General features: G+C 38.2%; 4 protein-coding genes across 4 annotated transcripts; 2 read left to right on the forward strand and 2 right to left on the reverse strand.

Annotated features, from left to right (window-relative positions):
* Positions 1–1,234: 1,234 nt before the first annotated feature.
* Positions 1,235–8,760, reverse strand: LOC309704198 (leukotriene B4 receptor 1; the record flags this gene model as incomplete). The annotated part of the gene is made up of 2 exons (XM_082529240.1): positions 1,235–2,714; positions 8,697–8,760. 2 exons carry the CDS (start codon positions 8,758–8,760, stop codon positions 1,594–1,596), a joined length of 1,185 nt encoding a protein of 394 aa, XP_082385366.1. The 3' UTR covers positions 1,235–1,593.
* LOC309704190 (leukotriene B4 receptor 1-like) lies at positions 4,077–5,993 on the reverse strand. The gene has a single exon (XM_082529229.1). The coding sequence runs from the start codon at positions 5,381–5,383 to the stop codon at positions 4,367–4,369; it is 1,017 nt and encodes a 338-aa protein (XP_082385355.1). The 5' UTR covers positions 5,384–5,993; the 3' UTR covers positions 4,077–4,366.
* A 40-nt stretch (positions 8,761–8,800) lies between the features above and the next one.
* On the forward strand, positions 8,801–20,929 carry LOC309704167 (E3 ubiquitin-protein ligase AMFR-like; the record flags this gene model as incomplete). The annotated part of the gene is made up of 13 exons (XM_082529195.1): positions 8,801–9,055; positions 9,139–9,231; positions 9,335–9,499; positions 11,745–11,897; positions 12,601–12,641; positions 13,230–13,362; positions 13,476–13,609; positions 13,693–13,803; positions 14,530–14,726; positions 14,809–14,912; positions 15,601–15,735; positions 15,886–16,070; positions 18,794–20,929. The coding sequence occupies 13 exons, from the start codon at positions 8,801–8,803 to the stop codon at positions 18,951–18,953; spliced, it is 1,866 nt and encodes a 621-aa protein (XP_082385321.1). The 3' UTR covers positions 18,954–20,929.
* Positions 20,930–21,865: 936 nt separating this feature from the next.
* On the forward strand, positions 21,866–25,247 carry gnpnat1 (glucosamine-phosphate N-acetyltransferase 1). Its single transcript, XM_082534942.1, has 6 exons — positions 21,866–22,055; positions 22,878–23,041; positions 23,177–23,239; positions 23,485–23,612; positions 23,921–23,982; positions 24,125–25,247. Exons 2-6 carry the CDS (start codon positions 22,888–22,890, stop codon positions 24,270–24,272), a joined length of 555 nt encoding a protein of 184 aa, XP_082391068.1. The 5' UTR covers positions 21,866–22,055; positions 22,878–22,887; the 3' UTR covers positions 24,273–25,247.
* The last annotated feature ends 322 nt before the right edge of the window (positions 25,248–25,569 follow it).

The raw sequence follows: 25,569 nt of genomic DNA on the forward strand, positions 1-25,569 counted from the left end.
GTAATTTTCCGCTGTCATATTCAAAATAATTCTGACTTACTCATGCCCAAACAATTAAGTGAAATGTGAATGCTCTCACATCAGATCTTGTTCATCTCATATTTAAACAGACAGGAAAATTATTAGACTGGAATGGCAGTTCTTCCAGCTGTGTGGCTTAAAACAATGAAATCACATCTATAATTGAAGGTTTTTGTGGTGCGTTTGTTCAATGACTTTGCCAAAATATGATGTTTTACAAGCTAAGTGACTTAATTCACAGAATTCACTGTATATGGCTGAGATTAAGACTTGTGGGGGCTAAATCATGAATAAACTCTGTAGATGTGTATTTCTAAAGTGGAGAAAGAATGGAAAAGCTTGGTTCCTGTTCCCACAACAGATTCATATCATGAACACTGTAACTGAGCACTCAACGTGCTTTTATACAACTTGCCTCATTCACCAATCATACAAGCACCTCATTCCTTTGCTTTTGCCTATGTAAGTCCTCTATATCTAACATTCACACACGTATGGATGTATCAGAAAGCATCCATCTGGAGAGCAACTTGGGGTTAGTATCTTGCCCAATGATGTTTGGCATGCAAACGGGAGCAGACGGGGCTCAAACCACCAACCTTCTGATTAGCAGGTGACCTGCCCTACTTCTTGAACAACAGCCACCCCTTAAGTACAAATGTACAGAGCAACCACTGCCATCTTCTGGCCGATAAATTAATCAAAACTATTGCTGTGTAGCTGTGGGGACAGATAAACGTAAAATACTACAACTAACACGACTAATTTGTTAATATGTGCGCCTTTAAAAATGTCTGTGAATAACTGGACGTTGAACTCTGTCACTCCCAACATGTGCAAATGTGACAAACATCAGGGCACGATTCCGCTTTTTTGCTGCTTAGCAAAGGAAACATGCTAGTCTTCATTTGGCAATCTACTCATCGAGAGGAAGTTGAAAGCATGACTATTGTCTGAAGTAGACTATCAGGTCAATTTTAATCTGCCATGGCTGAAAAAAGAACACCTTTATAAAATATTATCAGATTAAAAGTTTATCAGAAATGTTACAGAATGAGGCAAAAAGGTTACAAATGTTCAAATCCTTATATTAAAGCAGCCAGACAGATCTCTGATGAAGTTCTCCTTGTGGTCATATAAATAAATAAATGAAAGATGCAATAACAGGAAATAACAACCACTGTGCTTTATCTAATCATAATCCCACACTTACAGGCGGTTTGAACTTATTTATTAATTTTCTCTTTGATGGAATCAACAAAGTAATTGAAACAAACTGTATTTTACAAAACTGAGACATTATTTACATAAGGAATTTTTTATTGGTTATTTGGCCCATGTCATTATGGACATTTAGTACAAAACGTATAGCATTTCTATAAATATATTCACAATACAAACATGCAAAATTGGTAATTTATTAAGTTAGGCAAGTGTAGCACAGATATACTTGTTATTTTTTGTTGCAATTTCATACAAATAAACATCAGTGTTTCAACATTTATTTTATTCAGAAAAAGAATACTGAGTACACAGGAGTATCTACACAGACCAAACAGACATTGTTCAGTTTCACTGCCCAGATGGATTGTTTTCACACATTGTCATCAACACACCTATTTGATCTTTTGACTCAGATAGCACATGAGAGGTGCTGGTCTGATTGCTGGGTCTCTTGGACACATAGGACACCTCCCTGTTGCCCTCACCTGGGGAGGTGCTCGAGATGTGGCGGAAGAGCTTCTGGATGCCCGTGTCACGGAGGGAGCTCCTGAAGGAGCGAGCTGCAAACATGTAGAGGATGGGGTTAACTGTGCTGCTGATAAAGGCCATGGCTCCAGTGACAAAAACCATAGTGGTCCTCACGTTTTCCAAATGTTCTGCTACATCCTTGTAGGAGTTTTCAGTTCCCAGGATGATCAGCGAGAGGATATTTCCTATGTGATGAGGTGTCCAGCAAATGCCAAATGCAACCACGACATTGGCGATCAGGATGGTGGACTTGCGTTTGGATTTGAGAGTCATCCGAGTAATCCGGCTGCAGAGGCAGCCATAGCAGACCACAAGGATGGAGAAGGGTATTATGTAGCCAACCAGTGTCTCTAACAAGACACACACCAGTTCCTGGGTCACCGAAGTATATTCACGGTACAGGCAGCTATCCTTACCAGAATCTTTGTCAACAATCTGAGTTGGGATGACAGGTATGCTGAACAAGAGTGCTGCAATCCACAGAACCAGCAGTACTTTATTTAGAGCTTGTTTCCTCTTCCAGTGAGCTGAAGCAAAGGGATATCGCACAGCCACAAAACGCTCCACGCTCATGAGGGTGATGAGGAAAACGCTGCTGTACATACACGTGTTGATCATGAACACCATGGCTTTGCAAGATACCACCCCAAATATCCAGGAGTGGGCCAGAGAGTAGATCCACAGAGGCAGGGTGATGAGGACAAGCAGGTCCGCAACAGCCAGGTGTAGAATAATCACCACTGTGTGAGAGCGCTTTTCAACATGTCTCAGGATGGTCCAGATCACCAGCAGGTTCCCAGGAGCTCCAGCCAGGAAGCACAAACCAAGGATCACACACGACACCACTGTCCCACCATCAAACTCTGAAGGGGCCATTTCCTCTTGAGAAGACAGCTGGTATGTGTTGTTCATGGTGCAAGTCGATGTGCTGACTGTGGTGTCTGCATGAAAAGAAAAACAGATTACTCTAAGTCATCACTTCCCCTTTAAAGCTGTGTGGAAAGCTCAGGAAAAGAGTTTCCTAACAGGGCTTTTTAAGCAGAGATGACTCATGCATGTGCCAGAAGTCCATAACTTCAGGTTGCAGTTTAGTTTAAAAAAAAAAAAATGTAGAAATGTGTTTATCAAATACTTTTAAACAAACTGATATGATATTAATTTGTAAATGGATGAATAATTAATAAATGATTGACTTTGCTGTATCAAGGGAACAACTCTGCACACAAAAATTACTTTAGCTTTTGAAACTTTGATAAACGTTTCTGTTTCACCACCCCCGTGGTTCTTAGATTTTTGTTCTGCTTTGTTGCTACATCATAGGCCAAAACAAAAGTTCACATTCAGAAACCGAAAAAAGTTCACACTCCACACCTTACTTTTTTTTTGTTAAAACCTCAACGATGAAAACAAGATTAAAATAGAAAATGACTCGATTAAAAGTCACACAAAGCAACAAAAAGCTCTTCTGCTGTGTATTTTCCCTGACTTTTGTTTTTTTTATGTTACTTTCACTTCATTTTTTTAAACCTAGCTGTCTTACCCACAGTTTGAGAACCACTGTCTTCGACTTAGAGAAACAATAGCACATACAAAAACTAGCAGATTATGAATAATTTCCAAAAACATTCTATCTTTGTCACTAAGGAATTGTAAAAGTAAAATTAAAATGGATTCTATGCTGTGTATTTTTGTTTATTGTTTCATTTGCAGGTCTTTACATGGCATGCAGCATCACTGGAAAAGGTATTACGTAATATTTAAACAACAGAGATATTCCTTAGCTTTCATTTCAGTGAACCAAGAAATATTCATCAGCTTGCTAGGAAAATATGATGAAGGATGATGGCACACGTGGAAATATAATTTACTTACAAACATGTTCAGACACTACACTTTTTCAAAAGACGATACATATGGTTGACAGGAATTAATGGCTTTGTTTCAGTATTTGGCAAGGCAAGGCAAGGCAAGTTTATTTGTATAGCACAATTCAACAACAAGGTGATTCAAAGTGCTTTACAGAGACATTAGAAACAAAAACAAATAAAAAGCATGATTTAAAATTGATTAAAACAAGCAAACTAACTAACTAACTAATTAACAAACAAACAAACAAACAAACAAAACAGTATATAAAATCAAAACAGATAAAATCAGAACAATAGATAAAATCAGTAGTTAAAATGTTAGTTTTGAAAGTTAGCTAGATAGTTTTGAAGTTATTTGGCAGAAATAGTGAAGAAATTGTGCATTACATTTAAGTTTGATAGAACGATACAGCAGTCACAGCAGTTAAAATGACATTTGGAGCAGTTTTCAGTAGCACTTTTTATTTTTTCAGGTAGGATAACAAACAGAACACCTTACACAATAATGGACAATATCAAATGTTTAAGAATAAAAAAAATACTTATCACAGACATTTCTCAAAACACAAGTTCAAAGTTATGTATTTTGACTGCATTACATGAATTAAAAAAAAAATATACATAAAAAACAATGGAGGAGTACAACACATGGCAATAATATGAGTACATTTTCATTTAATCCTTCGTGATTAATGTTAATTGACAAGTGTCACATTTTACCATCATCACAGTCTTTGACACACACAGTCAGATAGCAGCTCTTCTTGTGTACTTGCTGCCCTCTGGTCTGTCTGCTGTTGCACTGCCAGCTCCCTCACTTTGTTTGTGTTAGTGGCTATTTCCTTAAATAGCCTCACTAGTCGGGACTCTTCCAGACTCCCTTGTAAGTTCTTTGCAAAGAAGGCATATAACACAGGATTTACCGAACTACTGATGAAAACCAGGGCACCAACTATGAAGATGATAGGCTTTGATACACAGTCGTCGTCAGTGTCTGGCCAGCTTAAGATACAAATCAGATCAATAATGTTGATAACGTGGTAAGGCAACCAGCACACTGTGAAAGCAATCACTACAGAATGGATGAGAACCATGGATTTCTCTTTTGAATTGAAACTCATCTTCTTGATCTGTGCAGCTACTAGACAGTAGCAGATACTTAGAACAATGAAAGGAACTATAAAGACCAACAAGGTTTCTAGGCAAAGGATGATAATTGTGTTGGTGTCAGAGTTTAATTCCCTGGTGAAACATTGCACATTTCCATCAGTGTTTTCCAGATTCTGTGTTAAGGCAGGCACTCCTAGAAGGAAAGCAAGCAGCCACAAAAGTACAAGATATATTTTTATATTGCTTTTTGTCTTCCAGCGCATCATCAGAAATGGATGACAGATGGCAAGAAAGCGCTCCACGCTCATAACAGTGATCAAGAAGATGCTGCTGAACATGCACACAGTCACAGTGTACACTAAGGTCTTGCACAATACTGCTCCAAACACCCAAGTGTGAACTAGAGAGTAGATCCATAGAGGCAGGGTGATGAGAACCAGCAGGTCTGCAACAGCCAAGTGCAGAATGATCACCACAGTATGGGAGCGCTGCTTGACGTGTCTCAGGATGGTCCAGATCACCAGCACGTTCCCAGGAGCTCCAACCAGGAAGGACAAACCGAGGATCACACACGCCACTGCTGTGCTGCCATCAAACTCCTCTGAAAGAGACAACTCAACTGAATGGTTCATGCTGCAATTTGATGTGCTCGAAGTGATTTCGGCATCAAGAGCAAAATAAGTGCTGTAAAAGCAGGATTCATTTCCTCTTATAGTTAAATTGAACAGAAACTAAAATGTTTGCACAACCCTTTAAGGGATATGTGACAACATGTTGTACTTGTCATAATTTCCATAATTCTCTCCCTAACAGGAGGGACACCTTACAGGAAAGGGATATTATTGAGTACTTAAGAATCTTATCACACAGTCATCTACAACAACAAAAACCAGTTCTGTTTTCTTACCCCGTGGTTTTTTAGTTTTAAGTTTACTTTTAGAAAAGTGTCAGTTCCACCTTAACATAGGCGGCAGATTTATCATTTTGTTATGGCACTTCTTTTAAGTTAATGCTGGATGTGTGAACATCATTTTTATCTGACACACTTTAAGTGTAATTTCAAAGTGAGTTTCACAGAAAATCAACACTGATTGTTGCAGTTTGTTTGCTTTTTAGATTTTTGTTCAATCATTGGCTATAGCTAAAATATGGATGTCAGAGCAGATGTGAATAAATGAAATTCTTATCCTCTTTTAGATGATTATATATCTATTACACTTTTACACAAGCATTACAAGTCTGCCATGTGATAGACGATTATTAGAAAAAGAGTGGCCTAATGTGTAAAAAATGAGGTGAGACCATCAACTTTAACTTTAGTAAATCAGAAAAGATTTGTCAGCCTTCTAAGAAATGAGGACGAGTGATGAATACACATAAAGTGAACCATACAGCAATCTGGGATAAGAGTATGACAACTGATTATAGCGTCATCATAGCATCTGTTAGTGGGTGGGATATATTAGATTAACTAGATTACTTGATCCCCAATGCTGTGCCCTCATAAACTGTCTTTAAACTGCCTTTAAACTATGGAAATGTTACACATCTCTCTTTGTGTATGTATGTCTTCCGAAGGCAATAATTAAAACCTGTAGATACATAATTAGAAAAATATACCCGAAGATGTCACTTATTGCTAAATTTGTAATGACAAAAACTGAGCAAATTTGATAAATAAATTTGTATCAAACTGTAGTTAGTTTGGCAGAAATGTTAAACTCATGAACTGAAACTAATCACACGTGTGAGGTCAAATCATTTCTCGTAACAGGTTCACTGTAAACGGAAACAGGGTTTAAAGTCAGGCCATTACACAACTGAAAAGTTTTTTTTGACAGTCATAGTGAAGCTAATTCCTCAAGCGGATCATAATAACAGTGTTACAGCACCTGTACTGTGCTGTATTAGTTCTACAACTGATTAGGCAATAATATCATGTTAAACCTGTCTTTCCTTTTGGCCCATGCGGTATAAAACTGTGGTGGAGCTGACATATGTGGACTTGCGTGACTTGGGTGACATGTGATAAATTGCCTTTTTAAATTCTGCTGTTGCAGGGACTTATTTGGTTACATAATCAATAATCAGTAACCCCACTTCTTTTATCAGATTTATTTGAGGAAACTTTAACTAGTTACACAATTTATGTAAAAGAACATGTATGGTAAATTTCTGAACGATGACATTATCTAAGCGTATTTATCTGTCTTAATATAATTCAGTGAAGAAACAGTGACCTCCAGTGGACTTTGGGCGGTAGTGTAAGTATCACCCAAAGTCAGAGGAACTAATTTCTTTTATCGTAACAAATACATTCAAACACTTTAGGTATAAATATTTCCCTTTAATTGTACAACTAAAAGAAATCTCTTTTTTTAAAAATTATAAATACTTTTAACGAATTTACTTTACATATGCCAAATGAAATTCCTGAAAACGTTATCACCTTATATTACCTTCAAACAACAACAAAACAGATCTAAGCATATAGCTTCAGTGTCGCAATTTCAAGGAAAACTATACTAAATATAGTTTAATCTTTTTTCTTTGTGGACATTACCGATATTGCACAAAACACCTTGAAAAATGCAAGGTTAATGTGAGGTTAGTGTTTTGATATACACAACGCAGAAAACAAAGGTAAGATAAATGCTTAATTTATCTTCAATTTAGATTTTTTTTTATTGCAGCCACTAAAAACAAACAGATTAAATATGTAGAAAGGTATACAGTTAAGTATGTGAATAAAATATGATAAAACAAATGTCTTAATGCGGTAAGACGAATCTGAAGTCCAATAACTAACAATAAGCATACATTTAACTTTCAAATAACAACTAAAATATTTAAAAATTTCATACTAAATATATTTTTAAGAAAGAAAACAAAGAAGAAAAACAATAAAAAAAAAATTACAGGATATTAAGGGGATAAGTATAACATTGCAGTGCAATAAAGTGTCTTAGCGTGTGTACACACTAAAAGCAGTTTGAAAGTACAACAAAATGGTTTCAAATGTAAAAACAATTGTACTATAAACACTAGCCTAGAGGTGAAGTCGTTTCTATTTTTGTTGTTTGCACCAAAAATACACCCAATCCCAAGAAATAACTTCTATTCTTGCGTGTTCTGGAAACTCCCACAGCTTACACACTGATTTATTTTTCCAGAATATAATCAAAAGAATAAAGCAAAATATATAAAAACATTTTTCGTAATCACGGGGGAACGATTTATTTGTTAAATTAAGCCGCTGAATGAAGATATTTATTTTGTAATGACCCTTTACTTTAAAGTTGTCGTGATGACGCTGTTACGCTGCGCAGACGGGAAGCCTTGCTTCAGCTTTCAGCCAGCTGTCTGCTCGGTGAAATAAACATGACGATGTTGTCAAGTATCGTGTTCCCAGTGCCACAGGACTAAAAGTTCAACACTGACTGCAACAGGGAAAGCCGGATATTGTGTCTATTTAAATCTGTGACAAACTGTAAGTGACCATTTAATACAAGTCTAGCGTTTGATGGTTGTTAACGGTGGCTAGCATTAGCTAACCACTAGGCTAAGTGTTAGGTAACATTAGCCAGATAAGTAACTAATGTTATGTGAGTGAACTCCCGTTTGTTCCGTAAAGGTGTTGCTCGTTGATGATGATAAGCCATTTTTACTTACTTTGACTAATTTAATTAATATTCCACTTAAATAAACACGGTAGTAATTATTGCTAAAAGGAAGTTAGCACTGCTTGGCGGCTGAGTGTGGGTTAGCCAAAATGTTTAGTAAACGTATATTATTTTTTTTTTTTGGGGGGGGGGGAGACTAACTTTTTAAAAATTAAAAAGATACATTTGCACTTTGTGTCCAAGTTGTTAAAGCACAAAATTCGTGCGTTGCCGAAATGGCTGCTATCGCCTCCTGTCTTTGCTCTATTTGCGTAATATTTACTCTTTGTCCCGTAAAGTTGGCCTAACGTCCCTACTGCCTTCACAGGTTGTTGGACTGACACCATTTTAACAAGCTGAGAAGTTGACTCGTAGCTTGCGATTGCAATGCCTCTGCTGTTTTTGGAGAGGTTTCCTTGGCCCAGCCTGCAGACCTACACAGCACTGAGTGTGGCTTTGCTTGCTGGTAGCATCTTCAGTGCCTACACCACAGTAACTGACCCGGGATTTGGGGCCTTGGAAACGGATGAGGCACAGCCTCCCTCCGAGGTGGAGCGTGAACTTCTAAAGAATGATATTAGTAACACAGAACTGGCAACAACTGTCCTGTGGTATCTTGTCACAGACAGTCTCTTTGTGTGGGTGAGTATTTTAGTGCAATGTGTGAAGTGATTATGAAGTTCATACAAAAACTAATGGTGACCTTATTATCTGCACACCTACAGGTGTTAGTGAACACATTCTGCTGCTCTTTGATGTTAATTGCTAAAATGATTCAGTATGTGGTGTTCGGCCCACTCAGAGTCAGTGAGAAGCAGGTAAGTCTGTGTTGTTACAGCTGTTTTTACTTCTTTCAAACAGGAAGCAAATGGTCACTCATCTCATTTCATGTCTCCTCTTTTGTTTTTTATGGTTCATCAGCACCTGAAAGATAAATTCTGGAACTTCATTTTCTACAAGTTCATCTTCATTTTTGGTGTACTGAACGTCCAGACAGTGGAGGAGGTGGTCATGTGGTGTCTGTGGTTCTCTGCACTCGTTTTTCTCCACTTAATGGTTCAGCTCTGCAAGGATCGCTTTGAATATGTAAGTATATAAAAGTATATTTAAATAAATAAATAAAATCAAATCTAAGCATCACTTTAGACAAATATGACTAGACTCACGTTGCATTTATTGTCTGTGGTTCTTTCTGTTTTATGGCATTTGACTCCTTGAGCCAAGCTGTTTCCAAAGTTTTCTGTTTGTTTTTTCAATGGAGTATAACTAAACCTTCTGTAACCTAGTGGGGATCGGGGATTTTGGGCACTTGAGGAGACTTAAACCAGTGTAAAAGAAAAGGGGGCCCTGGATCATTAAAAATGCAAGTTTCCTCTTTACATGGGGTGCAGCATAATAATAGTATTATCTTAATTGTGGTGTTCCTTTTTTCATATTTGTTGGAAGCCAGACTTGAGAACAGCTAGATTTATGAGAATCAAGGGCTGAGAAAGTCAGTGATTATCTGATCACAGTTAGAGTAAACTACATTAGCTAACAATGTTGTAGTTGTGTAGATTTCATAGCGAAAAGAAATGAGCAATATGTTTATTGGATGTAGGATTAAATATAGGCTTTAAGAATTTTTTCCCATTATGTATATGCTTCCTAAAAGCCTCTGAAGTACACGTGTCATTTCAGTGGCTTATCGGAGAGTAGTGCATCACTCAGAGTAATTATGGGTGATATACCTTACTTGTTCTTTACCAGATATCGGCACAGCTCTTTGAACTCTTGCTTGTTACAAAAGGAGTCACATGTTACTTAAGAAATATCAGTTAGAAACAGTATATCAATGTCCTTACCATATTACCCTCCTATTTGGATCATAGGAAATGGTCAGTGTGGCGTTAGGCAAGCTCATGGATCATGAGCTTAATTGCAAAAGTGTATATATACAGGAGATTTTTTTGTTTCTGTGCTTTAAAGGAACACAGTTTTTTGTCGTCTACCCTCATTTTGTTTTGTGTGTGGTGTTTTTTTTTTTTAAATTTTATTAAAAGATTGATTTTCTATATTAGATATTAATTCTGCACTTGAACATGGGTACTGGTGCCAGTCTATTTTGTAATTCAGTATGTATGTAATAAATAGAAATCTGCCACAGCAAAGCTTGGCAAATCTAATTCTCTTCCTGCCTAACTGTTTCTGAATATTAAACACTAAGCCATTTATCCACCTGAGCAATACTTCTGTACACTTTCTATAAATGCTTATTTAAAAAGTGTGCTTTCCCTCAGTAGACACAGTGTAACTGTACTCTTTTCAGCTTGGGATCTATTAATAGCTTTTTATACTGGGAGGTTGACTGTGACTACTGTTTCAGTTACTACGCTAACATCTCTCTATCAGACTGTGTTCTGTATGGTGGGGAAAACAAAATGTCACATTTAAATACCTTATAAGTGCTGACATTTAAAACAAGGTTTAAGTTGTTTTGAATGTCAGTTAGACATTCAAAGTTAGACGTAATGTAATGCTGGCTGCCTTAGTATACTAGAAGGTTATTTCAACCTGCCATATTGTAAACATTTCGTTTTGATGTGATTGTGTTCCTCTTGCTGTTTTTGTTTCCGTCTTTCAACTTTAACTGTAAATTTAGTTGGAGGTAGTCCATTATTTGCCCAGCTGTTTCCCGTTTCTGTCTTCCTGTCACTGTGGTTTCTTGCTTTGGGGTGAAGATAAGAAATGCAGGTTGTAGTGCTGAAGGTTTAGCTTGGAAACCTTGTGGTCTTTGTGATACCGAGCAGCTGGTTTTTATATTTTTCACCTTAGTTATAATCTATAATAATGTGCAAATCTTTTGTTATTTACACTTTGCTAGAAGTTTAGTTGTGCTAATGCTTAGATATTTAGTGGTTGTGTGAGAGGCGTTTTTATTGATAGAAAAGGGTTGTGTAATATTTAGAAGAGTACATGCAGGATTTTCTCTCAGTATGTCGCAGTAAAAATTGAGTGTCTTACTGAGCCTCTTAAAACTCTTGTCTGTAGCCAGTGGTGAAAAACATGAACTCTCTTTCAACAGCATGTTTCATGAGCATCTAAGTGAAATGTTCCACTGTTTGACAAATCATTGTTATACTTCCTTTGTCTACTCATATCCACTAAATTAATTTATAGCTGGGTCTTTTTGGTAACAAAGTTTCACAAAATGTATTGCGGTGGGATTCAAAGGCCATCCTGAGGAAATGATCTTTAACCTGCATAAACACTGAAAAGAAATCTTAGGACATAAGAAGAAAAAATTAAGAAGCACAGCATACTCATTTACCTTTGTTTCCCCCCCCCACAGCTGTCTTTCTCCCCATCCACACCCATGAACAGCCATGTGCGTGTGCTCTGTCTGCTGGTCTCCCTGCTTCTGGACTGTTGTGGCCTGGCTGTGGTCTGCGGCCTCCTGGGAGCTTCTCATGGCATGCACACGCTCTCCTTCATGGCAGCAGAGGTGAGAACTTGGAGCCAAGCTGTGGGAAAGTTTTGGCCACACTTTGCACATATGATTATGGATTTATTTTTTTATTTTTTTTAATGTCATTTAAGCTTTTGTTTAGGTGCAGGTATTTATTTATACACATTTGCTAACTACACTTCTCAGCATGCATTTGCTTTGTATTCTTGTTCAACCCAGGATTGGTTGAGAATAATTGCAGCAGTTAAAGTGAAAAATACCTTAATTTTCATGTAATTACTTAGTGAAATAGGTGCTCATGCTTTGTAGATGATATCCCTCCAGAGGACAAAATTGTTTTTACATTTTTCAGTATCAATGCAGTTCTTTGATGAACTTAGAAACCAATTAAAATGTGACTCTGATTCACCACCACAGAATTATAAGAGTACTTTTTCATTTGTGGGTTCCTTCTTGCTGGTGTTGTGCATTCTGGCTCATGTATATGTTTCCTGAAGAAGCAGAAGCATAATCAGTGTTTTCAATTTGCAGCTGCACTTTTGTGAATGGGAAAAAAAATAATCTTATTTGCTGTAAAAGCTGTCAACAATGTTGAGTAAATAAGAGTTTGTCTGTGAGTGAACAAAACCACCGAGTTTAGTGTAAATGAGAGTTTAAACTATCTCTTTTAGACTGTAATGTCTGTGTAGAAAGCAGAGCATAACAGTTGCATCATTTTCACATTTACTTTTTTCCTCAGTGTCTGCTGGTGACTGTGCGCACTGGACATGTCATCATGCGGTAAGTCTCTGTGCAGCCTCATAGACACACTGCAGCATGGATGACAGCCTGTGCAAATTTGGAATCTGGGATAATCTTAGCACATAAAACTGTTTGTTTTCCTCTGGTTCCATTGGCTCTATTATGAAAGGCTTCTTTGTCTTTGAGAGGGTTCCTAATATTGAACTACCACCAACTCTGATGGGCCAAGGTCCTGGATCAGTACTGGATACAGTACTGACTCCCTTGGCTGGTAACAGCTGTCTGTTGCAGTACAGTTGTTTGGTGCATGGAAAAATAATGTTTATGGTGACTTCCCTTTAAAGATGTTTCTTTATACCTTTGCAAGTTTTGTTTTTGAGCTTTTGATTACTTTCACTCACTTAACTAAATACATCTTATGATGAAATCAGAACCGTATCATAACTCTTCTTTCTTTGTTACTCAAAACAGTTCTGTCTCAACCTTGAATTTCAGTCTTTTTGGCATTATTGTACCACATACAGTATATTGTTGCACATTTAATTTATTGCAGTATTTTGCCTCCACCGATCTTCTAAAAGTCACCAGCATTTCATGAACTGAAAGAGCTGTGTCTTACTCTTCCAGATACTCAATTCATCTCTGGGATTTGAACCATCCAGGGACTTGGGAGAGTAAGGGGACATATGTCTACTACACAGACTTCATAATGGAGCTGGCCATGCTGTTTCTTGACCTAATGCACCATATCCATATGCTGGTAAGATGCAGTATGACTGAGTGTATGGCTGTCATGTTTTGAACACTTCCTGTCCCAGTGTGACTTTCTGATCCACTAATCTTTCACCTTTGTGTGCACATTTCACTTATTAGCTTTTCGGGAATATCTGGCTGTCCATGGCAAGCTTGGTTATCTTCATGCAGCTGCGATATCTCTTCCATGAGGTGCAGCGCCGTGTCCGCCGACATAAGAACTACCTGCGTGTCATCAATAACATGGAGACAAGGTGTGTGTGTGCGTGTGTGCTTTCAGTCTTTTGCTAATCATTACTTGTTTACTTAATAGTTGCATATACTATAAACTCTGCAGATTTGCTGTTGCTACTGCAGAGGAGCTGGCAGCCAATGATGATGATTGTGCCATCTGCTGGGATGCCATGCTTACAGCACGCAAACTGCCCTGCGGTCATCTCTTCCACAAGTAAATAATTTTACTTTTACTGCTTATAGTTGGGATTATCTGCCTTTGCTTTGAGGTGCTATACCCTAGAAATAGTACTTGTCAGTATGTGGCCTATACTGACACAGTTGAGTGGAAATTCCACTTGAGAGATTTCAGGCTTAAGTTGCTTTACTTTCTAATGTCTGGAAAATTATTAGGGATATTGTTATGGTTTTGGATTTAAAAAACAATAAAAAAAACAACAACTATGCTATGGCTCAGGCAAACGTCTACAGAATATACTTTTTATACTTACTGAAAGGGGCATTTTTGGAGTTGTGTTATTTTATCAAACATGAAGTTATGCAATGCTTTTTGTTGTCCAGCACATGAAGTAAAATTGAATTTGTCCTGAGAAAACATTTGTGTTATGTACCTAAATAACAATGCTAAAAGAGCCAAGGAGAATATCGGCATCCTGGATTTAGCAGGATTTAAAGGCTGAAGCTTCCGTTAGGGTAGTTCCCAAAATCCTTAAAAGATTTACATAGAGAAGTGTAAACTAGACTGCACAGCAGTTCTTAGCTTTTGTAGTAGAGTTTGCTTGTTTGAATGTTTATTGCTGTGAGCTCTGATATACATTCTGAGCTTCAGTAAGATGCCCTGCATAGAGCCTAGCTGTAGAAAATTTGTCCTGACCCCTAAGATACATGTCAAGTTTTCAGACTGGCGACTTACTTAGGGTATGTATATGTGTTTCTTCAGCTCTTGTTTGCGCTCATGGCTTGAGCAGGACACGTCGTGTCCCACATGTCGGAAATCCCTTAATATTAATGGGGATGGGGGCCAAGCAAGAAGCCCGCAGCAGGGTGGGGGTTTGGAGGACAACATTGGCCCAGTTGGAGCCCCCCCAGATGCCAGACCACATATCAACCAACACAATCACTTCTTCCACTTTGATGGTAAGGGTGCTGGATACGTGACCTAAAACTGATGGGCTCTGTGTCACAGCTAAAATTAAAAATCCATGCATTTGTCTTACAGGATCTCGTATCGCCAGCTGGCTGCCCAGTTTCTCAGTAGAAGTAATGCATACTACTAACATCTTGGGCATTGCTCAAGCAAATAACTCCCAGCTTATGGCTATGGTGAGTTCGAGTTTACTGAAATCTGTTGTCTTTAAGAGAAAGGATACACAGACTGCAAGTTGAGGCTAATATTTAAACTTGTAAGATCTTTTTAGACGGCTGATGATCTTAAAACTTTTGTTACATTCTCCTAAAAAGTCCAGGGGATGTGGGCAAAGTAACAAAAGGTTTCCGGGTTGAAAAAAGGAGACGGGAAAGCAGCATTGTTAAATTAAAGGTTTCATTAATGTTTCTATTAGTAATTAAACTAACAGAGAGGGACAGATGCTGAAATAGTCTTTTAAAGAAGGAAAACAACAAAACCCAGGAGTTGATCACCAAACTGAGAAGTTAAAAAAGAAAAAGGATCTCCGGCACGAGAGCTCACCTTTCTCTCACCTCATCGTACTCTTAATGCTGTTTAGAGTCAGCTGTACAAAAAGGGTGGCACCTAAGGCAGGAGAGATGCCAGGACACACCCACACGAGGTCAATTTCACACGAGGCCCTGCTAGGGCTATAACAACTTTATTTACATAAAATCCCTGCTGCCGCCTTATTATTGCAGCCTTCACTCCATGTCTTAGTCAGTGTCTATGACTTCAAATATTGCTTGGGCTTAAAAACAACTAAATTTAATGTAACATATACTGTAACTTATACCAGTGTTCCCCATCTCACTCTGCTTTTTATGTACTTGTGCTCATCAGGCCCATCAGATTCAAGAGATGTTTCCTCAGGTGCCCTCCTACCTGGTACTACAAGACTTACAGTTGACCCGCTCTGTGGAAGTTACTACTGACAACATCCTGGAGGGACGTATCCAGGTGCCTTTCCCTACGCAGGTCAGTCATCTTGGGGTTAAATGTTAAGTGCAGTTTTTATTTATCATTGGATTTCTGCAGACATGCCTTGCTCTTAGTTTTCCTTGTTAGTTTGTTTTGTGTGTTTCTTAAAATTAATAACTCAAAATTATGTTTGTCGTCCTCTCTTAGGCCATAGAGCGAGCCCCTTTACAGGTTAATCCTGCACCAGATGAGCAGCCTGGGCCCAGTGGAGCAGCTGAGCAGGGTGAATCTGACAACTTGGAGGTTAGAGGAGGCCGCTTCTCTAAGTCTGCAGAGGAGAGGCAGAAGATGTTAAAGCAGAGGAAAGAAGAGATGCTTCAGCAAGCACGCAGGTTGTTCCTCTACAAATTTGAGTTTTCCACATTTTATATTCAAAATGTTTTTGTGTATGTGGTTGACTATATTTAGTCTTTAACTCAAGTTCTTATAATTTAATTAACTGTGTTCCAGGTTAGGCAGTCAAACTGTTCATCTTTACACTTGTATGTAACACATTCAAGCTGTCACACATGTTTAAACAGACTGCTCATGTTTCTTCCCTCACATGCAAAACACTTGTTTTACATTTTGATCAGTTTTCTCCACCCTTTATTAGAACAGCCTCTCAATCTCGCTTCTGAATGGGTATAAAGGATCTCTTCTGCAGTATCAAGTGTATAACCGATTATTTCAGAGCTTATCTATACTGCTGTCTATGTCATTTTACTTCTGTGCCTGTTTAATACTGGGTTTTGAGATGAGTTTATATCACTCTTTCAACCAAGATGGAATAAATTGGATGTTAAAATGTCACTTTCTAAGTCTAAATTTAGAAAAATTTAAGTTTCCCTTCCTACAGCTTGGCTGCTTTGCCATTGTGGTGACAGTCAGTTCATTCAACTGCTTCCCCAGATAGGCTCTTAAACCACTGTTTTGTGCTGCAGCTGTCGATTGTTTGCTGGCCGTCTAATCACAGGTGTATTTTTATGGTGTCTTTAATAGGGCTGCCACAAACGATTATTTTGATATGTCTGTGAAGGTTCTCAGTCATCCAGGTCATCGTAGTCAAAGGAGCTTGCAAAGAAAAGCGTCTGGACTTCTTTAAGTTACTTGAAGACGTTTCACCTCTCATCCGAGAAGTCAAATGGTGGAGAGTCCCGATAAGGTGGCGCCAGGTTTCACAATGAGCTCACCCGAAACTCTGGCTGATTGGGACCCACACCCAGTTTCACACCTTGGCTCAGACGATTAGAGGATCATCAGGGGGTCCTTTTGTCCCTCTGTGGGGGGTCACTCCCACTAGGTTTATATCTGGGACTCTCCACCATTTGACCTTAGAACTGAAGAAGCTTCTCGGATGAGAGGTGAAACGTCTTCAAGTAACTTAAAGAAGTCCAGACGCTTTTCTTTGCAAGCTCCTTTGATGATTATTTTGATAGTTGACTAGTCACCGATTATTTTTGCGATTAGTCGACTAATCAGATCATGCATCCGTTGGACGTAAAGCGTACAGCTTATTGCACCAGCATGCATCTGCTCTTATATAACTATCATTAGCTTACAGCTTTAAGTGTCTAAGGTATGTGCTAACTAAAAATAAAGACAAGATGATAGTTTATTAAATTTTAATGAAATTTGCAGATTGTTTCGGTGGAGTTTAATAAACTCAGCCTTCTGCTCCTTGCTATCTAAAATATAACAGGACACCAGAGTATATTCAAGAGCATCTCACACTTCACACATCAGTTGTCTGCTTGACGTTTATTCAGCTGTGTAAAAACTATAACTTTAATCTCAGCCAAACCCATTTACTCAGGAACAAATAAAATGCTGAAAAAAGCCAAACAATAACATTTTTAAGTTATCTAAGTGACTTGTATATCATGTTTAACCTGAGTAGCAAAAGAAGGCGGTGGGTTTGAAAACAATTTGCTGGGAGTCCGGTGTTCTCACCGGCTCTAGTGAGCCTTGAACCCCGGCTAGCAATCGAGCTAGTGGGTAACAGACGTCTCCGAAAACATCAGCGCGCTTTTGAAAATATGCGGTGTCTTGATAAACCAAGCAGATATTTGAAATTTACACAGCTACATTCTCGCCTGAAAATATGTTAAACGTTTATTTTGTGACGCAGAAAGAATAATAAGAGTAATATTAAAACTAACTAGCTGCTGCCATTGTTGGAAACTGAGTAGGACTGCGCTATGAATTCTGGGATAGGTTGGGCCACGAAGTATACATCAGACCCATCCTTCAAATCTGGGGAAATGAAGGGCGCGTTTATCGGCCGCATTTGTCAGTCTTCAAATTTGGACAGTCTTCGTCGTGTCACTGTAACGTAATCGGCCTACAAATGCGGGCACAGGAGGATGCGGTTCCTGAATTTGGACACGGCTACGATATCGGAGACTGCTTCTTCTTCTTCGAAGTTTAACGGCAGCTGGCATCCTTGTACATGCAGTGCTGCCATCTTCTGTTTCAGTCCGTTATTACACTCTTAAATCCTACTACTTATTCCTTCGTCTTTTGGGATCCTACAAAGCTTCAAACGACGCGTCGACTATAAAATTAGTCGTCGACGTAATCGTGACTAGTCGACTAATCCTGGCAGCCCTAGTCTTTTAATCTCCTCTGTTTTAGTTGACTTAGTGTAGCAGGTGTGGTGCTAGTTCTTATGGAAATGGAGCTTTAGCTCACTGTTGCACACTGTCATCCTACAAAGCAGACCAAGGGCTACAATTGCAAGCTGTAGTCCAAGTCAAGTTGTGGGGCAATAAAATCACTGAAAACACTATATCCAGATAAACAGAATTGACTTTCTGGCACTGGAAATGTAGTATTGACTTATTTCTGTGTTTTTAAAAAAACAAACACAAAACCCCCTAAGAACTCATATATTTGCAGTTGTGGACCTTACCATTTGTGGTAAATTATTATTATTATTTTTTTAAAAGTATCTAATTCTAGGAGAAACACTGTGATAACTAATAGTAAGGATTACTGGTTCTGTTTCCTCCCCGTTCTTTTGGGTTTTCAGTTCTTGTTGTTGTATCCTTACATTGTTTCTGCATCCCTGTAGGAAATATCTGAACAAAAATTCGGAGGATCAGGATGAAGATTTGCCTGGACTGGAGGAGGAGGAGGATGGCCCAGAATTGGACTCAACTGTGCTGAGACGTAGAACCATGGCGGCAGCTGCAGAGAGACGTCTACAAAACCTACAGGACCCTGCGCCCTGATTCTGGCTTCAGCAGAAGGGTGTAGTACATTGTTACCCTAAGAGGCACTGACAAGAGCTATTTCAACTTTCCCCCATTTGGTGTAGTCAGTGGTCATCACCTATAAAACAAAACACACAAAAAAATTAAACCATTGCAGACATGGCCGTGGAGCGGTTTTGAGGCTGCCTAAAAGGGTGAGACTATTGTAAATAGCCTCTGTATCACTGAATTCAGCCTAGTATTTGGAATATGATCTATATATTGATTGGTGCAAGGTTGCAATTGCCCTCTATACATGTGCCACACAATGCAACCACCAGCTTCAATAGACAGTCAGCAGCTGTCATGATTCAGACTGGCTGTCAAAAAACGAGCATGCTTTGCGTTCAGAAGACTATTACAAGAAGATGTTTATGAGAAGGGTTTGAAGGTGTCATTGGTAGATAAAGCTGTTATATGGGCCTTGGTTTTCCTTTCACATATTAAGCCCATGGCAGAAAATTCTGTATTCTGGATGGAGGAACTCATCTGATGTGTCTGTGTGTTATTTTGAGTTTCAACTGTGAATTAAGTGTAGGCAAAATAACACATTCTTATTTCTTACATAGGTGCAAGAGAATGTCACTTTAGTATTGTGCAGCCTTTCTGTCAAATATGAATGTTTCTATCAGAAAAAAATGCTGCAAACAAAGTTGTTTATTTTTTTCTTCTTTTCACCCGCATGGGTTGTTTTCTATTTAGTGTGTAATATCACCTGTTTGCATTTTGTTATTTAACAAGATGGGGAAATGGGCCTGTAAATTTTTTTTTTTTTTTTTTTTCCCCCAAAACCGGTCCCTTTGCGATGCATATGCAGAAAATAGGGATGTATTACATTATGATCAATGAGTGTTACATGTGGTGTCTTTCCTACAGGAACCTCTGTGCGGTAAAAATATCTTATTCTGTTGATTAATGGGTGTGTCGGTCATCTTTATCTGTTGAGAAAGGCAAAAATTGTCAAGTCTGCAACAGATGGAGTTTCTGTGGTGCATTTTAACTTGCTTGTTTTGCCACCAATTCAAGAGGCTTCGTCAGTTTTATCGGTGAACCCTTTCTTCTTTTGCTAGAAATAGTGTTGCCTCTTGCATATGTAGCAAAACCAATGAAGTTCTTAGCAAATAACTGGTTTTCTCCTTGTTTAAATATTCTGCGACCCGAATGACTGAGAATCTTCATGAATAAACTTTTCGGGTTTTTTATTTGATTGGCCTTTTGTCTATTTACATTGAATACTAGTTAAGAAATTACACTAGTGGGGGAACATAATCACCTGCTGGTTTTAATTTTTTTTTTTTTTTTGGAAAATGCACAGCTGTGCAAACTGAACGTAGCCGTAGAGGCTTTTTGGGTATTGGTATATTTCACTGAATCTGTAGCTGGTTGATGCATATCGACAGATATAATGATGAAGTGTGTTTGAATTCTATCATTACAATGAAAAAAGGCAGTTTGGGGTGAGATATGCATGCATCTATAAAAGTGATTATGTTTTCTTCAACTTTATCCCAAAGAACAGCCCACAAACTTCCACTAAAACTGAAGTGTTGTTATCTTTGTGTGCTCATTTTATTGCTCAGACTTTTTGTTTTGAGTGTTGTAATAAGATACAGCATAGGATTTTAGTTTAAAGATTTTAATTATTCAACATGTTTAAATAAATAAAAAAAAAAAGCAAAAAAAAAAACCAACCTAAAACTGGACAGTTTGGTTTTCATTCAGTTACTTAGCAACTTTTAAAATCCATGATATATTTTCCTATGCATGGATTACCTTTCATAATCATTAACTATGGAATCAGAATTTAAATATTTTCTTTTGGACTGAGCTTTCTGGTATTTTTGTGCCTAAATCAAGATGGTTCAGTTATGGATAATTTCTGTAAATCTAGTTTTTGTAAAATATGTTAATATAAAAGACTCAATAAACAGCTTCTACAGCTTTTTAACAAATGATGGTTTGTATCCTTTGTTTACTGGGTTTTCTTTTTCTTCTGTTTATTGAGACAACGTGGATTTCTGGCTTTACTTTGCAGATGTAAACCTCCAGTCCTAATAGTGCAGCCTAACCTTTCAATTCCCAAGTTCAACAAGTGAGGTTGAGATTGTTAAATAGAGAAAGGTTTTCTTTAATTGGTCTGTTTTGCTATCAGTGGAAGTGGTACAGTGGTTGTAAAAAGTGGATGGAATAATGACTACCTCCAGAATGATCAGCTTCACCTGAAATCAACAGCAAGATGGTTGAAACTTGGATAACAATGACAAGCACACATCAAAACTGGTTTTGGAACAGATAAAGCAGGCTAGCACCAACTTTCTGGAATGGCCTTCCCAAAGCACTGACCTCAATCCTACTGAAAACTTGTAGACCACACTTAAAAGCCAGGTCTGTGCCAGGTGATCAACCCATTTAAATAAACATTTTTTTCCAATTCTGCCGGAAAGAGTGGTCAGATATCTATAATGATTACATGTTAACTTCTGATCACAACGGTAGCTTACTGGATAATATTTATGTATAATTATGAGTAACAGTGCTTCAGTTGTATTAAACAACACATACTGGCAGTATAGGGAAGAGTTAAAAATACTTCTGCCATCAAGAGCTTGTTTCATCCATTTTAATTTAGCTCATTATTGTTCTTAGAGTGCGGCGATGCAGTCACATGGATCTGAACTACAGCTGGTAAACGTATTGCCAGTGGGCAGTACATGTATAGCATAAACCACATCAGTATGTTTTTTGTGCTCCTTTTGACAGAAAACAACTGTATTTCTGTACAAAACTCTCATGAGAGTATACAAGCCCATCACAAAGCATGGATGCATGATGTATTGTGGAAAACTATTGGCATCTGGATTTCTTTTAATCAATTGACGTCAGTTGGTTGCGCCTCTGCATCTTTGCCACGTCATACACAAGGGCTAGTGCCAAGCGGAAATGAATGCTGAAGGCAGCCACAGTGTTCAGCTCAATGATGTAGCGCAGCCTCATTCAAAACTATAGTAGAGAAGACCATTGCAGGTTATTTCACTGTGGGGATTCCGAGGGACCATCTCTAGCTGTGTTGGCTTTTACTTGGTAAGTAGCTGCCAGGTGGCTAACTGCTTAGCTAACGCTAAATTTATCATTTGGTATGAAATGTGAGGATACAGCTCCGACACTAACTCGGCTGTATAAGTTTTCTTACATGAAGGTAGCCTCGTGTAGACGTTTAACAGTATAGGAGAAACACTGTTTACATACGCCTGTATTTTGCCGGGTTAGTTGGCAAAGTATGTTTCAATAACCCAAGTTTCGTTTGGCTAGCTAACGTCACATTAGTTAGCTAAAGCATTGTGGTCGCTGTACTGTAATTTGTTTTAGTGAACATGGGCAGTTTGCCCTCATTTCTTTGCCGTGCTCAACCGGGAAACGATTACGCTTGTAAAAGTGTAATGTTTTATGGTGCTGCCATGGAAACAAGATTTAGGACGCCTGTGGTAGAAGTAGGAAACTCTGTCGCAGAAAGTCTCAGAGTGACTCCCATCAGCAACAGCGACAGTGTTACCTTCTTCCCTTGCTCTGTAAAGCCCTCTCATATTACATATCCTGGTCAGGCCCCGGGCCCTGTCCTGGAGAACAGATCATGAATCATCAGGAAACGTATCATTATCTGTACGCGGGTGTGTCAGCTGGTTTGTCAACCTCCGAAGCATACCCGTGAACCCTGAGGAAACGTTTTAACAAGTGAAATTGTCAGGTCAAAGTTCTGTATGACCAGAGCACACGCTCTTTCAGTCCAGGCTGATTTTTATGACTTGTATCAATTCATTAGCCAAATAAGTTGGGTACTGCCTTGCCCACATACTTCTTTGGGTGTGTGTCCCTGAACTCATCTCTCTGTGCATGTTTTCCATTCAGAGATTTTGGTATGCTGCTGGACGAGACTCCACTTTTTGAGCCCTCTCTGCTTCGGGAGCTAGACTGGAGCAGTAACACTGCCTCATTCTCTCCCCCAATCTCACCATGCAATCCAGGGGAAGGCCTGGTGCTGAGGCCACTCTGTATGGCAGATTTCAACAGAGGTGAGTCTGTACAGCATAAACCACACCAGTATGCTTTTTTTTTCTTGGGGTATAATATGAAACATCTCAGAAATTCCCAGGAGATGGGTTAAAATTCAGAAATTTTCACTAACTCTTTATTCTTTTTCGTTCCAGGATTTTTCAAGGTTTTATCTCAGCTCACCAAGACAGGCGATGTCACACCCGAGCAGTTCACTAGTAAGTCATACTTGTCTTATAAATATTCTAAAAGTGAGATAATTAAGTTTGGAACATAAACTGTTAACTGAGTGTCATTTTGAATGACACTCAGTTAACAGTGAATGACTAATTTTCAATTTAACACAACTATTGTTGTGTCTTAGACAGCAGATCATATATATTTAAAGAAATATCCTAGAAAACAAACTAATTAAAGTATGAGTGATGATTCATAAACACACATTTTGTTTATTTTTTGACAGAGAATTTTGAGCACATGAAGAAGACTGGAGATTACTATGTCATCGTGGTGGAGGATACAAATCTGAGTCAGATCGTGGCCACGGCAACACTGATCACTGAACACAAATTCATCCACTCCTGTGCCAAAGTACAGTATACCCTACACAAATTTGTGTATATTCAAGTACACAACTGTTTGTTTGTTTTTTTCTCCCTGTGTTTTCCTTATCACCAGTTACGTAAAAAAAGTTACTGATTAATGTAGTGGTAATTACAACACTAATATTTAATTATTAACCCAGTATATGGTCATTAAACTGGTTAATAATTATTTAATTTATCAAATCAAAATGCGCTCTTATTTCCTTTACTAGGAAAGCTCAGCTTACATTGTAGAGATACATATATGTTTATTAATCTTGACAATTAGAAAATTAAAATCATATTTATTTGTAGAGAGGCCGGGTGGAGGAGGTCGTCGTCAGCGATGTGTGCCGAGGGAAGCAGCTGGGCAAACTGTGAGTCAAGACACGGCTTTGGCTTGTCTTTAATATTTCACATATTGCCCAACATATCAAAAGACAGTTCTATATTTTGAATAGTTTATATCTTGTGATTTCTGCTTTTAAAACTTTTCACTTCTCTTCTTTATCCCAACAGATTAGTCTCGGTTCTTACTCTTCTCAGCAAAAAACTGAATTGCTATAAAATCACTCTTGAATGTGCACCCAAAAACGTGGCTTTTTACCAGAAGTTTGGCTACTCTGCGTCAGACGAGACCTACATGCAGTGTCGATTTTTTGACTGAGAATGGAAGTTTAAAAAAAAGAACAACAAAAATCTGTTTTGGGAAAAACGGACTGTACCTTTGCACGCCCGGTGATAATCAGAACTTGCAGAATGTCTTAAGAACTGGAGCTTCCCGTGGATGAGGTTGCTGTTGTGTCACAGCTGAGTCATCCATGAACACTTATCATGATTTCAGCACACTCGAGTAAACATTTACAAATGTTCAAGCTCAGTGCAACACAATCCCTTGTCCTTTTGGTAACCGTGGCTACCTCACCAGGGTGGACCTGACATCTCATCATCTAGAAAAGAAAAATACTATTTTCTTTCTTTAAATTGCTTAAAGTTTTTCTTTTCCATGTACCAGTGAAAGAACAGTTTATATATGTGACTTCCATGCAACTGTAAGTAATGACAGCTATGTGGGAGATCAGGATGATACCAAATGAAGTTATATTACTTATTATGTAAGTAAAACAATCTACAGGTAACAGACAACTCTACAAGGCAACTTCAAAACCAAATATGCTTTAAGAATTAATTGTAGATTGTGATTGAACTGACAGACGGCTGCCAGAAAACTAAACTTGTTTAGAACAAAAGATTTGTTTTACTTTTTTTGTTTTGTTTAATCCTACTTGGTACAAGATGCAGTGTCATATAGATTATGTGTAGCTGGGTAACTAATCAAATTTAAATTACAAGAACTACAATGAAGACTGTTATAAAGTTTCACATTAAGTGAGGAAAAATATTTTGAGGTACTGGTAAGTTGTTAACATGCTGTTAAGTTTTGACTTAAGTTGCCAAATGGGATGAGCATTTAACGGTTTTTGTAATGGGAAGTGGGTAAAAATGATTTTTCTAAATTAACTCTTATTTAAGCTTTTCTAGTTAAGTTTTATAATTATTCTTTTATCCTGGAGAGAGGGGGCACATATTTAATGTAATTTATTTCAAAACGTGTAGTCAAATAAAATCATCTTTGGCCTAAGGTCGTTTGTTTTTTTTGCTTTTTTATTTCTACAAAAAAGGCAGCTCCATGTTTTAATTAAAGACTTGATTTGAGATATTTGGAGTGTTGTTTTTGGAGGTCAGGATGGTGGTGGAATTCAAAAACGTTGGTATGCTGTGGTTGAGGTGGTGTCCGATTCTCCAGTGTCTTGAAGTGAAGTCTTTGGGCAAGATGCTGAAATTGGTTGTAGGTGTGGCACTGTCCCACTGTTAGTCCAGTGTTGGAGTGGCAACCTGTTCAAAGGTGCATTTCTCACCCAGTCAGCTGGGATAAATGAAATCAGTTTATCCTCAGTTAAAAC

Source organism: Aulonocara stuartgranti, assembly GCF_965226115.1.
Source record: "Aulonocara stuartgranti genome assembly, chromosome: 1".
Taxonomy (NCBI): Eukaryota; Metazoa; Chordata; class Actinopteri; order Cichliformes; family Cichlidae; genus Aulonocara; species Aulonocara stuartgranti.